Raw genomic sequence first — 15,917 nt, forward strand, 5'->3', positions numbered from 1 at the left:
AAAATCGCATTTGCTTTTTTAGTGGCAGCATCACATTGCTGACTCATGTTCAGCGTATGGTCTACTAAAACCCCTAGATACTTTTCACATGTACTACTTGCCAAGATAGGTCTCCATCGTTCTATAAGTGTGCCTTGATTTTTCCTACCTAAATGCAAAACTTTACATTTATCTCTGTTGAAATTCATTTTGTTAGTTTTAGCCCATTTTCCAGCCTGCCACCTTGAATCATGCTTCTGTCTTCTACCATGTTTGCAACCCTTCCCAATTTAGTATCATCTGCAAATTTAATGAGCATCCCCTCTAGTCCTTCTTCCAAGTCATTTATAAAGATGTTGAACAGGACAGATCTCTGAGGCACTCCACTTGTCACTCCTCTCCAAGAAGTTGAGGAACCATTTACAAGCATTCTTTGGGAACGATCTGTCACACAGTTATAAATCCATCCTAAAGTAGTATCATCCAAGCCACATTTTACCAACTTGTCATCAAGAGTATCATGTGGAACTTTATCAAAAGCCTTACCGAAGATAAACTATGTCCACAGCATTCCCCTGATCCACCAAGGTAATAACTTTCTCAAAAAAGGAGATGTTTAGTCTAATATTTCTTGTTCTTGAGGAACCCATGCTGACTCTTAGTAATCACAGCTGTCTTTGCTAAATGCCCAAAGACTGACTGACTGATGGATGATTTGTTCCAGGACCTTTCCAAGTATGGACATCAAGCTGACAGGTTGATAATTACCTGGCTCCTCCTTTCTCCCCTTCTTGAAGATGGTGACAACATTTGCCCACCTCGTCTTCTGGCACTTCACTGTTCTTCAAGAATTCTCAAAGATGATAGGCAGAAGCTCCACAATTACATCAGCAAGTTCCTTTAGTACTCTAGGGTGCAATTCATCTGGTCCTGAGGAACTGATTTCATTTAGAGAAGCTAGGTGTTAACGTACCACCCCAATGTCTATCTTAGGCTGTAATTCCATTTTTTTCCTTCTGTGTTCTGTTTTTGCACAGGGTGAGCACAGTTCTCTTTGCAAGTGAAGACTGAGGCAAAGTAGGAATCAAGAAGTTCTGTCCTCTCTTTATCACCTGTTAAAATCTCACTTTCCTCTCCCCTCAGTGAACCCAACACTTCCTTATCCTTTTTCCTGCTCCAAACATAACCAAAGAACCTCTTTTTTGTTGTATTTAGCCTTTCTAACACTCTCTCTACAAGCGCTGGCAAGTTGTTTTTATTCGTTCTCGGTTATACAGCTACCCTTCCATTTCTTAAATTTCTTTTTTCATTTTCAAATCTTTAGAAAGCTGTTTATGGAGCCACCCTGGGGTGTTTTGTTACACTTCAGGTTTTTTACACAGTAAATGCTGATATTTCCCCTCTTTTGTTGCAAAGTATCCACCTGTCATTGTTTAATGTAGATTTATTATTGAGATATCACATTTTCTATGCATCTAAATCGCAGTGTTTGTTGCCATTAAGTTTCTGGTGTACAGCTGTTTTGGGTCTCCACTGGGGAGAATTTAATACATGAAGTAAATAAATGAATTCATTTTGTATAGAAGTGTAGTCTTGCCCAAAACATTTTAAAAGATTGGCAGCACAGTAATCTGTTCTTAAGCAAGGCTATTTCTCTTCCCCTCATCAATGTGCAGCTGGATTATCTCAAGGGTTGCCAGGCTGTGCCTGACCATTGCGAGGCATTTTCGGGTTGGGGATATGGGGGACTAGTTTTCCTTAGAAGTGATGTCATGCCCTGTGAAATGCTTTAAATTTTTTTCAAGGGTTGCCAGTCTCCCACCACAATTTGTTGAGATAGAGCCCTAACAACAGTTCCTTGCATCAAGTTGCAGTAAAGTCTTAGTACTAATTCAGATGTCATTTTTGGTACTGAAGTGCAGTTACCATAGTACCAAAGCATGAACATATTTCTTATTCAGAAAATTTGCTGCATAGTTTGCATAAAAGTGTCTAAATTCCCTAAAATATATATTAATTTTTAAAATATTTACTTCATGCAATTCTGCCTCCATTTAAGGTTTTCAGAGTTTTTTAGCAAGGATTTGGCTGAGAGAAGCTAAGAATGCAAGGTATAATACGGGACAACAAAGTCCAGGCTTCAGACACTAGAAATTCCTTCTGGTGTCTTTACCTTCTTGAACACTCTTGGCGTGCTTCTGTGTTACTTTTTTAGACCTTGTGGTTGCAGAGATTAACTTATAAAATAGTATGCAAAATCCTATACCAGTTTCTTTACTTCCTGCTTATATGATGGAACTGTGGATGCAGAAAGAGATTTCCAGATATTATGAATTGATTTTACCTTGTGCTTTACAGAAAGTTTTATCCATCTCGCACAGTTGACTTCATACTAGATTATTATTGTTTAAAAATATTTCACTGTGAAATACTAGAATAATTTTTATCCTCTGAAAAGCCCAGCAGATTTATTTGTTTTGTTAAAAACTAGGAGGTCTAAATGAATCATTGGTGTCATGAATCATCTTACTCACATTTTGTTTCAGCGTTTATTAGATAGGAAAATCTACATGCTAAAATGAGCATCAAAAAAGTAGAAGATGTTTTCATTTGGCTACCTTTGGCTGAATTAATTGAAAAATAAATCTTCTGCTGTCAGATCACTATTATTCTAATTTTTGTGCTGAATGTAATTTAAATACCACTCCGTCTCTGAAATAATATAGAAAATGTCAGCTGAACCAAATTACACTTGTGGTGCTAAATTAGCAATGATTGATTTTCCTTCCTACTAAGTTTTCTATTTCAAGTATGATCTGTTAATCGAATAATTTAATAACTATTTGATATATATAAATCTTGTTAAATTCCACCCAGAACTACGAGTGAGATATAAGTAATGCATAGTCTGAAATGCTCCATTGTAGTTTGGCACATTTCTTTCAACAGGCTGCTGTGCTTATTGAGGCCTAGTTGTTTCCACAAACAATACCAGAAATTCTTAAACTTAGTTAGAGCTTGCACCTCTCAATTTAAAATGAACAAATAAACCTAATATAATATTCCATCTCATGTGATATAGATAGCATACCATTAAGAAATAATGGCTTGATCCATTAGAGCTTTTGTGGGGGCAGAAAAATTTACATCCACAGAACATCTTTTTCTTTCCTCCCCCCGCTAGCTACAGCCTAAAATGCCCCCAGAATGCTGTTCCTGGGGATGGAATCTCCAGAAGCAGCACCTTGGGGGGTGGGGCGTATTTGAGGCTGCAGCAGGAGGAGTATAGGTTAGAAATTTACACGTCATAGTTAGAAATGTCTGCCGCTAGAAAAGTTCTAGATGATCCAAGCCAATGTTTATTGCAAGTACATAGAAATTACAACTCTCTTCTGCATTACATGAAGTGTGGAATATACGGTTTCATGTAGTCCCTTCAGTCACAATGGCATATACATGGGTGTATGCTCTTAAGACATAACACATAAAGCAGCTTTTAGACCAGAAAAAACCAAGTTAAAGCAGTGCTTATTATTATTCCAGTTTGGGGGCTAAGTAGGGGGGGAAATGCCGAAAATCTGGAAGCAAAACATGATTTGTCATCCCAAGGGAATGGCTCCGTAAAAAAAGAGAGCAGAGTAGACATTTGTTCTTTGCACGCATATGCACAGTTGGGGTACAGGAAACTTACAGAGAGCATGATGATAGGGAAGGTGCAGTAATACTTGGAAGATATCAAGGCTTTTTGCTTTGGCTGCCACTCTCATGTATAGTGTTCTCCGAAAAGGGTGATGGTATGTTGAAACAGATGCAGGCCTGACTGTTGTAGGTTTTCTGGGGTATGGAAAAGGATGAATTCTTAACCAAATGAATATTTGAAGCTGTTTATAAAGGATTATTTTAAAACTTACCTGCTTTCTTACAAAATATCTAGCTGATTGAAGGAATTTGCTTATTTTAAATAAAGCTGTTTGAACAGCCAGCAGTAATGTCTGCTGTGCTCTTGCCATGGTAAAATTGACTAAACCAAGGAGGAGTATGTTACCTGGACTAGTCAGTTTCAATGATTAGTTGATTTATATGGTGATTAGGCATGTGTGATTCGGGAATCCAATTTGGAAAAAATGCCCGAATCAGACCCAAAGCTTTCTGAAGCATTCATAATGCTTTGGAAAGCTTCAGGGCTGAGTTTAAAGGGCCGTGCCAGTGGGGCCCTTTAAACATCACCACAGCCCCCCACCCAACCCACCCCCACTTACCTTTTCAGCATTGGTGGCAGCAGTGGCTCTGGCCCTCTCTGCCGTCCTCCCCGCCACCCTCCCCACTGCCCGTGGAGTGGCAAAGGAGGCAGAGAAAGCCCTTCCTACCCCTCAAATGGCCGTTGTGGCACCGCAGCCATTTGAGGGGCAGGTAGGGCTGGAGGTGGTGGCTCCGGCCTTCCCCACTGCCCTGCAGGCTCAGAAGGCGGTGTGGCGGAAGAGGAGCAGGCTAGCTCCAGGCCATCACAGCCTTGTGCTGCCGTGCATGCTGCCACCGCCATTGACAGTGGCCCACCGCTCAGCTGATCACCCTCCCCCTCTTCCTCCGGCCAGGTAAGTGGGTGGGTGGTGGAGGGGTTGCCCCTGGTGGGTGGGGGTGGTGGAGTTGCTCCCCCTCACTTCAGTATGATACCGAAGTGAGTAAATACCATAATTCTGAAGTGGCTTACCACTACGGAATTGTGGTATTTCTGAATTTTCCCCCCCAAACCCGAATCTTTTCGGGATGCACACCTCTAATGTGATAAGAGGCTGCAGTTAAGAAAACTGATTGACCATGTTCTCCCCTGACTAGTTGCTCCTCCATTATGCTTGTATAATAACAAACTATATACCACAGTAATGCCAAAGAAATATATTCTTCTGTTTGAAATGATTATTTGTACAAAGACTTTGGGAACTAGGGTAACTACAGATTTGATAGGTTAAATGGTACTAGATTTTTTTAAAAAATTGCTGTCTTTCCTTCAAAGATCCTTTTCCTCCCCTTCTTTCCCAGCATATGGGGCTAGGCAAGAGCCATTAATACTGACAGCTATCACTGAAGTAGAAAAAATTCACGTGATAAAAGAGAAGAGTTTGCTCGAAGAGTTTCAGGTATGTGTTGCTGATGCAAGATCAAAAATGATGATTCGGGCTGCATCATTACTTCTTTTGACATTTTGTTTCTATGATATTTACAAGTTGTTCAATTCAGGGTTTTTTGCGGGGTGGGGAGGATAATCCAAGAAGCCAGCTATCCCTGGGGTGTCGTTTGTGTATTCATTGGAAAGAACCATGATTATTGCCTGAATTTATAGTCTAAAACTGTTTTGATGTTGATTTGTGCATCAATAAATCAGATGGCCTGCAGAAGGGAAAGGGCCCTTTAAATACCAGCTGGCCCGTGGGGGGATCTCTCCCCATGGGCCCACTGAAGCACCAAAAGGGCCCTTTCCCTGCCGCTTCTGCAGAGAAAGCTTTGATTCAGCATTTCTGAATCGGGGCCAGCATGCCCGTGTGAGAGAATTTGTTGCCTATCTCCAGCTCCACAGATGGAATCATTTTGCTCATGATGGAGATTTTCACCCCCACCCAAAATAAATAGTTGTAAGAAGCTTAATGGGAACATAAAGCAGTTTAGCACCACTGAATTAGGTCATTGCTTGCCTTAGAGGATCAGGCCTCTTGAGTTCAAATCATGCAAGCGAAGTGTACAACACCACATTCCCTGGCTCCTTACCATAATGTAGGCAGGCTATAAGATATATTTCCCAGCCGGTTTTTTGCTGAACTTTTAAACCCAAGCAGTTTTATCTTGCAAGGACTTATCAGTGGAGCTGTTCCACTATTTTCCTTTGTGTTCCAGTATCCTACATTATCAGAATATATCCTACAATGCTTTGGTGGCAAGCATTGACCAGAAAAGGGAAAAGTAACTGCAAGCAAAGCTGGTAGCCCAGATATTATTTCATGGGTGATTTTTATTTGCCTGAATTCCATACAAATTTATTCTTTCTTAATTTGTTTATATTATATGGGTAAGAGCCGCCTTCCCTCGATGCAGCAATTTCATATTTATCATGGTTAACTGAAAATACTTTCCAGTAGTTTAAATATTGTCATGCTTTTAAAAAGTTTAGAACTTTATAAATCTAAGCATATTAACTTTGTTATGCATTCTCATTTTAAAAATGAAAGCAAAATCAAACTTCCATTGAATTATGTTGATGAAAAACATTTGCTTTTGTCAGCCAAAAATTAAAATGTAATCTGGAGATTTTTTCCCCAGTTTATTTTAAAGTGAAATTTATCTAAATTGGGAGGTGATAAATATTGCACACAATGTCTGCAACTTATTCTAATATCAGTACTGTTTTTTTTAGTCTGTTTTGCACCATGCTGAAAAAAATATTGACATAAGCAGCTGTTTGGAAAAATCTAATGAAATTAAAATTATACTGGAAGTGCAATAGTGATATGTAATGTTTTGTTTTCACAGAGGAGTTGAAAAATCTTTGTGTGTGTATGAATATACCTAATCTTTAAAATGTGAGCTAAGAACTAAATTTATTCTTTTGACTCTTCCATTCCCCCACCCTTCAATTTTTATTATAAGACAACAGGACGAGGTCTCTCTGAAGACCATCTACATCAGCCTCTGGTCCACTTGGAAAGGCTTGAATTACTCAGGAATATGTGCCAAGATACGTCACTGAGAAACCTCACCCATAGCACTATTTCAAAGTTTGTTTTGGACCGAATATTCGTATGTGACAAGCACAAAATCCTCTTCTGTCAAACTCCCAAAGTTGGCAATACTCAGTGGAAGAAAGTCTTGATTGTTTTAAATGGTATTAGTTAACTTTTAAAGTTCGGAAGGGTGTTTGCTTGTAGTGAGGAGCCAGAAGGTTGAGCAACAAGAAAATAAAAGCTCCAATTGTTAGTCATTCATTTATGCATACTGAGAAGCAGGGCTTTTTTTCAGGGGGAACGGAGTTCCAGAACCTCTTGAAAAGGGTCACATGGCTGGTGGCCCCTCCCCCTGATCTCCAGACAGAGGGGAGTTTAGATTGACCTCTGCGCTGCTCAGCGGCGGGGAGGGCAATCTAAACTCCCCTCTGTCTGGAGATCAGGGGGCGGGGCCACCAGCCATGTGACCATTTTCTCTGAGGGCAACCCACTGAGTTCCACCACCTCTTTTCCCAGAAAAAAAGCCCTGCTGAGGAGCCTCATTCACCAAAGATAGTAACAAAAGGCTTATCATTCTGTGAATAAAATAAGGGGGATATAATACTTGTTTAATTTAATTAGGATGTCAATTAAATGGCATTGAATATGCCCCGGTACCAGTCAGAAGTATTCCTAGAAATTTACATATATAGAGACCTGTCCTGGGCCATAGTTGAATTCCCAGCATGTGTTCCTGTGCGAACCAGAGTCCAAAGTATTCAAAAAGAGGTAAAAGCAAGTGTGATATAAGAACTGGAGGAGAGAAAGCATGATTTAATCCAACTGAAAATTGTGTATCAAGCTGCCTGAATAGGGACCTCCAAAGCAAAAACGTGTTTGGTTTTTCAGTCATTATACATGTGTAAACATTGTTGTGATTTTTTGTGATTGGTGTATACCATGTTCTGAGTTTTTAAAGATTTCGTATAAATCTGTGCACTGTATAATAAAAAGTTACTTTTATTTTATTATTGCTCAACCTTCTGATTCCTGTGTCTGTGCTCAAGCCAATACAGCTAAAGTTAAATGGTCAGTTCATGCCAAGCTTGGATGATCCCACCAGTTTGTTTAGCACTGTGGTAACATATATTTAGCATTCTAGTTTGACTTCTTTTTAGGGCTACCAGTCCCCTGATGAGGGTGGGGAATCCCCCACTCCCAGCCCCTACCATCTTTTACAGAAGGGGGTAAAGTGCAAGAATGGGGCTGGTAACTCTGGAGTGTGCTCCTGTGCTTTCCAGAATGCTCCCATCTCACACTGGGAATGAGCAGAAGCATTGAGTCTTGCCAGGGCCAATTCAGTAAAAAGTGGGGGGGTTGCATTTTACTGAACCACCTTAAATTGGGGGCTGCATTTTACTGAATCGGCCCCTGGTGCAACCCATTGCTTCCATGTTGCTGCAGGAATACGTGTGAAGTAAGGACCCGCCAGTATGCCCCGTCAACAACCCCCATCCTGTGCTTTCAGCCCCAGGAGACCTGGTGTCCCTACTTCAAATAAAAGTCAACAGAGAGCCAAAATAGATTTTAAACATTGAGAGGTGATTCAGTGTTGTGCTGATTTAATAAGCAAGTTACTTTTAAACAACAAGACTTTGTGGTCAAGTGTTGCTCCTACCACATCTGTATGAGTTGTGGACTGTGGGATTTAAACTAGAAACCTCAAGACCTGGGGTTTGTACCAGACATGTGAGCTATGTGAAATCTCTGCTTAGGTCTAAGAGATAGAAGAGAACAGGGACAACTGATCTTGGTTGGCAGATGAAATGAAGCCTCTGGATTGGCCAGGCCAGATATAAATAATAGAATATTTGTCTTTTTCATTTGCCAAAACAGTACCCTTTGTCTGCTGCGCTTGAGACCCTGCTTTTCTAGCTGAAATCCACAGCTTCTGCCACTGAATCCAGGGTTGGATAACGCACTCTATTGTTCCAGATTCGCAATTGGGTGCTAGCCCCAGTCTAGCCCATATGGTGGACAACTTATAGAAAAGAGGCCACATGTGAATTCTGAGTTTCTCTTTTGTGTAGAATCCTAAATGGAGTTGGGGAATTTTATTAAAATAGGAACTCAGCCTTTTTTCAATTAAAAAATATCTTCTCGGTCCACATGGTGTCAGAGATTAACAATAGTATTATTTCTAACAATGTAGAACAAAGAATGGGGAAATATGAGACAGAGGGATCTAAAAATACTTCCTATCTTATTTCCATAGGAGCTTTCTCTTCCATAGAAGAGATCCCAGAGAGCATTGTGCATGACCATGAAAAGAATGGTCTGCCCCGCTTATCTTCCTTCAGTGACTCTGAAATTCAGAAAAGGTAAGCATTGGCTTGAAGCAATTTTAGGTTGGTATTTGAACCGGAGGGACATTTTGTTTTGAAAAACAGACTCAACTGAATTATCTGTTTATGCTTAATGCTGTCCGATTAGTCAATCAGTACATCTTGCAAATGAACTCTTATGTAAATGTACTTACTAAAATCAGTATTTTAATAAAACGAGGTGTTTTGTCCAGAGAATAATTTAGAAGCATAAGATGCTTAGTGTTACTGAGGCATTCCTGAGGATTTGGCTCAAATCTCAGACCACTGTGAGAGCCCAATGTGTATAAAATTTAAAATAAAACATTTCTAATAAAAAGTGTTTAAAATTAAAACAAAAATTGTTTAAAATTAAAATGAGATGCTAATAGAACTTTGTATTCTCAAAGACACAGGAGAAAATGAAAACCCATAAAATGAATGATGTGTGTGTTGTAATTACAGTTTTGTATTGGGAAATGATTTAATGGTTATACTGGGGAAAGCAAAATGTGAATAGTACAAATTCCCTCAAGTAGTATTGAAAGTTAAGCCAGAGAACATACATTTGAGTTTTTCACTTTATATGGTTAAGGCTTACAAAAATACCTCAAGCTTTAAAAAAAATCTTAAAACTTTCCAAAGTAATTTACAAAGCCATGTTCTGGGACTTCACAAGCGAGGAACATGCAGCATGGGTGGTTCCAGCAGCATGCCTTGGGGAAGGTCACAGAATATTCCAGCCCCCTGACTGGTTCCTATCTAGGGGGGGAGGGAAGATGGCACCCTTAGTGGAGGGACACAAAGTGGCCATGAAGCTCCACTGCTATAACTATAACACTATGCAGGTAGTATGTGGCTTGCGGAACTCTGTGCAGGCACATAGTTGTGTCTGTAAGAGTTTAACATAATTTGATTTGTTTTAAATGTTTGAGAAGGGGGTTGCAACTCGTAGGGCTGATTCACATATGTATGTATATCAAGTGACTTCAACTTGCTTGATTACTCAACATGTAATTAATTGCAGATGAATCCAGATACAGATTCCAGTGAAAAGCATGGTGATGTGAGATTTTGTGAATATTCTGTCTGTGTTGTTTGGTCTGGTTGTTGATTGACTCATGCAAGCCACTATTTGATCCTGTAATTGATTAACAAAATATGTACATGTTAGCTAGCATTTGTTGTATCTTTTGCGAATTTCCAGTAGATAGTTTTTTAATCTATTGTTTTCCTTTTCCGCTTTAGATTGAAATTATACTTTAAGTTCTTTATAGTAAGAGATCCATTTGAAAGGCTTATTTCTGCATTTAAGGACAAGTTTGTCCACAATCCTCGATTTGAACCTTGGTATAGACATGAAATTGCACCTGGCATCATTCGAAAATATAGAAAGAATCGCACTGAAACACGGGGGCTGCAGTTTGAGGATTTTGTGCGCTACTTGGGTGACCCAAATCATCGATGGCTGGACATACAATTTGGAGACCACATAATTCATTGGGTAACGTACGTGGAACTATGTGCTCCCTGTGAAATTACATACAGTGTTGTTGGACATCATGAAACACTGGAAGAAGATGCGCCATACATCCTGAAGGAGGCAGGAATAGACCATCTGGTGTCATATCCCACAATTCCACCTGGCATTACAGTATACAACAAAACCAAGGTGGAGTACTATTTCTCAGGAGTTAGCAAGAGAGACATACGACGCCTGTATGCCCGCTTTGAAGGAGACTTTAAACTTTTTGGCTATCAAAAGCCAGATTTCCTACTAAACTGACACCTAGAAGCTGTGAATATAATGAACTATTACATTAAACAAAACTGTACAGATAATCTTCTGCATACCTGAGATTCTATTCTTTCCCCTTAGGTTTCAGAAATTATTCCACATTTCTGTTGAACATTTAGGATCAACTTGAACTATGAATTGTTAACTACTGAAAATAGTTTGAATATATGACACTGCAATATGTTATGATCAAAACGTATTAAAAAAGAGTGTTCCTCTTTCCCTTACCAAATAGAGGATGGACCAATAACTTATATTAAAAATTTGCAAGTGAATGCATTATAAAGAACATTTAGAAATGGTAGTAGTTTTACTCTATAGTAAGTGGACTAAAGACCTGATTGTGAAATTTAAAGGACCAAAAAAATGAAAAATGTTTTATACTAGAAGGAAATTTTCTGATTCTACTGTAGGCTCAGTTTTGAAGGTCTTTCTTTTCTTGGTTTCTTGCCACAGCCCTATAATAGCTATTCATTGCTGTTCATTCAGGCCATACAGTTGTGTCTCTCAGCCAATAATTTCTGAAAGCATCTCAAATGGAATGTGTGCAAAGGGAACATAGATCCCACTTTAAAATTTTAAATGCAAGGTTTTTAATTTGCAAGACTGACTTAAGCATCCAACATTTGCTGTGCATTTTGCCAAGGATTGATAAACCTGTGTGTTTTAACCATGGGTTGTTTTTCTAATGGTGCTGGCTATCCTAATAACCAGATAAGCCATGAAAATATATGTGCGTTTGTCATAATACATTGGATCAATCCTCCTCTCAAGTCCAGTGGTCCGTCTATTGTAACTGGTTTTCAGTTTTAGAAATGCCATGCAATGACACTGTCGGCATCCATGCTCATATCTTCTGTACGTGAAACATTAACATGTAATGCAAGACATATGCATAATCCCTATGGTCCTTCTTGAAAAGGGTGGAAAGACTCTTGGAAATAGATGCCTGCAGACATATTCATAGATGTTCTGCACTGCATTGTATGCATTATGTGTTTAGTATTTCCAGCATTAAAAGTGTGAATTGGCCCTTGCAGTATCACTTCAAGTGGAGGAACCCCCAAATTTGAGTTTTTCTACAAGATATCTTGGTTTTTATAGGTGGGTTTTCTCCATGCTTGAGATTGTCCTCCATATAAAGTGACAAATGAATAACTGGACACTTTGTATTAGAAGTATCTCTGTGTATGCATTTGCTTAAGGTTTAACAGCAAAATTAATGCCCAGATAAATAGTCCTAAGTTCTAATTGGTACATGTGGTGTTCTGGTTGGACCAAGGACAACTAGTGTGTGTGTGTGTGTGTGTGTTCACCAGCAATAAAGAACTTCCTGTTGGTCATCTTTGCTCCAGTGTATTGCCAGGAGGGAGGAAGAATGGTTGGAATTTAAGTACTATTGAGCCAAAGTTTGCTTTTGGACAGCCCTCATTGACACTGGTCATAAAGATTGGAGCATTGTTATAGATATGCCTTGCTTGCTTGGCCAGAAGTAGTAAGAATGGCAAGAAAATTAAGAAGATTAACTTCTTAAATCTGGCCACAGTATAATTCTCAAGGATGTGTTTTGTATTTCTAAACTTGAAGAAAAAAAATCAGTGCCAAAACTGCTGCTTCTCACAAAAATGAAGCCCGCATGAGCCAGATCTGATACTGAAAAAGTTCATTCTGCACAATGAGGTGTTGAGTAAACTCGAGAGGATACTAAAATGTAACGTCACTTGACTGTAGATTGAGGATGGTTTATATTTTTGAACACATTTCAGCCTTATTTCTAAAGAAAGTTGTGCATGGAATAGGCTCACTCTCTAGTTTCCACAAAGGCAGGGAGTTTTTAATGGACATATGAAGCTGCCTTATACCAGACTCTGTCAAACCGTATAGTTCCAAAGACACGTTTTTGGAAGAGAGAGTGGTGATTTCCACCGGTTCCTGCTGCAGACCCCTATAATTTACCTTCTGTGTTATTCTTAATGGTCTGCTGAACTTTGAGGAACAAATTTTGGGAGTGGGGAGGGGGTTCAGTGGACCACAGTGGGATGGAGGAATAGGTAGAAATTATTGCTACAGCGTCCCAAAACTTAAGGCTGTGGAGTCAGACCATTGCTCTGTCTGTCTTCACTGTTGTCTACTCAGACTTGCCAGTTGCTCTTTAGAGACTCGGGCAGGGAAGGGCCTTTCTGAATATCTGCTGCTTGAATTTGAGAGGCCTGGGACTGAGCCTGGGATTTTTGTATGCAAATTACGTGGATCTCCCACTGGGCCACAGCCCCTTCCCTTTAGGGGAATATTCAAAATAGCTTTTCCATCTACCCGCATGTATATAAGTGGCCTGAAGTGATTCAGTCCAGATGCTCATACCTCATTCTGCATAATGTATGGAATGACTGATTTATCGAAGGGAGAATCATTGTAGGATGTTTCTCATGCAGCTGTGTTCTTGGATATTCTTTCTCTGCAAGAAAACCAGATGTGCATTGCCATGTATCCATGTGCTTCTGATATTTTCCCCCATGTAGAAGGGATATCCATGCAAAACCACCATTACATGTGTAGCTGCCTTTTGTAACGTTGATGGGAGATATGTCCAAGATGGCAAAGCTCAAAGTGCTCTTGTGATTCTTTGGGGAGGGGGGAATCATATTGACAGGATCTTCAAATCCAGTAGGTCTTAACAGATATATAAAGCTCAGTTATTTTTATACAAAGTGTTAGAAAAGTATAATGTTTAATGTATTTCAAGACTAATGAGCTGATCAAGTTACCTCTCTGCTAAATTAAAATGTAGTAAAATGTGAGAAATGTATATCAAATTAAGGCCTTAAAAAGCTAATTCTAATAAAGAAAAGTCCATTTCCCTCTCCCTTAATTTTCTGATCTAATTGCTAACGGTACCATTTTTGTGTGTTCTTGGTATAGAATCTAGGTGATCAGACGGAGTTTGCAATATGCTTGGTAAGATTTGGTGAGAGGAGGGGTGCTCCTTAATCTAATCAAGTTCTCACATCTTTTGATAGCATTCGCTGTGGTGGTAAGGCAAGGCCAATCGGAATAAACCAAAAACTGGGACCCACTTCCTCACCCAACTAAAGCAACCAAAAAACAAGAAAGTGTATTACAAAACAGGACACAGTGTAGAAAGGTCAATTGAAACACAGTTCTCTGCAATAGCCTGTTGGGATGTTGTTGCTTCCAACTCTCAGCAAACTAATCCTGGGCATCTGTTGCCAGACACAATATTCTGGCACGTAGAGTAGAAGCGTGGCAGAAAGGACAAATGGTCTGCATGGAGTGGGATTCACATACATGCAGTCCACATGCACAGACTTTTTTCAGACTTATCTTAGTGCTATTATGCACTGAAAGGCTCAGAAAGGGCTTCTTCTGTGGGATTCTTGATAGAGGTGAGGATAATTTATCCAGACATTACTTTTATGTGCCAGACAGAGAGAGTGCAATCTGTGGGCTTGCCTGCTTGCTTTTACCCATTTACCCATCTCTCCCACCCCCACCGCCTGCCTGGTAGAAAGCAACATGGAATCCTCCGGTTATTTGAAGGTACGGTAATCCTTACCCTAGGTATTTGTCTCAGTTTATGAAGTGCTTGCTTATTTATTTAGGCATTTATGCCCTGCTTTTCTCCACAGTAGAGGCCCAAAGCAGCTTACCACATTGTTCTCCCATCTTCTATTTTATCCTCACAGCAACAACCCACTGCAGCAGATTAGGCTAAAACTGAGGAATTAGCCCAAGGCCACCCAATGAACTTGAATGGCAGAATGGGGATTCAGACCTGGGTCTCCCAGATCCTAGTCTGACACATTATACTATCCTATTATACTCTATTTATTAATTTATTTAAAACTTACAGTAAAGAGTCCAGTAGCACCTTTAAGACTAACCAACTTTATTGTACCATAAGCTTTCAAGAACTACAGATACCTCCATCAGATGAACTACAGAGAGCTACAGCTCTCTGACAAAGAGCTGTAGTTCTCGAAAGCTTATGTTACAATAAAGTTGGTTAGTCTTAAAGGTGCTACTGGACTCCGAATTTAATACATACATTCCCATAATATCTAATTAACCCTATCCCCCACCCTTTTCCTCCCCCCTCCCTATCGACTTCCGACAGCTTTCCAACCCTTAACCCTTCTTATTACTTAACTCTATTCATTTATACTTTCCTACCACATATAATCATAGTATCCCTTACTCTAAGCACATTCTAATTTTTTTCAGATATTCTATCAAATATATCAAATATACTATCAATATAGTATACATCTATCAAATATACTATCAATATAGTATAGTATACATCTTATACCCCTCAATGTAGCAGACTGGTATAATGTAGTATAATATATAACAAGGATCTTAGTTTGAACATATTCTATTTCTTTTAAACATATATTCTATCAAATATACTACTATCAATATGTATTATAAAGCCCCTACTGTGTGCCATGCCACCAATGTAGCACAGCACACAACACAATATAACATAGTCACATAATATAATATACAATCTGATCCACTAACATAATGTATTATATATAATATACCCCATTGGTATATCTATTCAGCTACTATCATTGTCATATATTCTGAATAAAATTCCTCTAACCCTTATACTAGCTTAGATTATTGTTACATTTCCCCTAAATGGTAAGATCCCTTCTCTCTTCCCTTTTCCTTGTTTTTCTTTAAAAGTTCTCAAACTGCCACAGTTCTCCTTTTACATCCCATTTTTTTCCCAAGAATTGTTTCAGTTTCCCCCAATCAATAATCCATGTGACCATTTTCAAGAGGTTCTGGAACTCCATTCCACCACGTTCCAGCTGAAAAGAAGCCCTGTGTAAACCTGTCTATTTGCATTCATGTTTAAAAACCAGCTGGCAGACAAAGTACCTTCAAGAGATTTTTGAAGGCAAAAATGGCGTTTTGTGCTTTGTGTTTTGTTGAATAGTACATGACTTTGATATCTTGATAATTTTATTCTTTGAAGTATTGCCACTTGAACACCTTGCACAATCTCAAACTCCCACGCTAGCATTATATGAATGCTATCTATGATGGCAATTA

The 15,917-nt window shown here is 39.2% G+C and overlaps 1 protein-coding gene across 1 annotated transcript in view; it reads left to right on the plus strand.

Moving 5' to 3' along the window:
* CHST10 (carbohydrate sulfotransferase 10) overlaps positions 1-13,637 on the plus strand; it is a 28,875-nt gene extending 15,238 nt beyond the window's left edge. The window contains exons 3-6 of the mRNA XM_054973884.1: positions 5,017-5,114; positions 6,616-6,850; positions 8,944-9,049; positions 10,280-13,637. Of these exons, the coding sequence (XP_054829859.1) occupies positions 5,017-5,114; positions 6,616-6,850; positions 8,944-9,049; positions 10,280-10,817 (977 nt within the window). The 3' untranslated portion in view covers positions 10,818-13,637. The remainder of the gene's footprint in view (positions 1-5,016; positions 5,115-6,615; positions 6,851-8,943; positions 9,050-10,279) is intronic.
* Positions 13,638-15,917: the final 2,280 nt, after the last annotated feature.

The sequence above is a fragment of the Eublepharis macularius genome, chromosome 3 (genome assembly GCF_028583425.1).
Source record: "Eublepharis macularius isolate TG4126 chromosome 3, MPM_Emac_v1.0, whole genome shotgun sequence".
NCBI classification, from domain to species: Eukaryota; Metazoa; Chordata; class Lepidosauria; order Squamata; family Eublepharidae; genus Eublepharis; species Eublepharis macularius.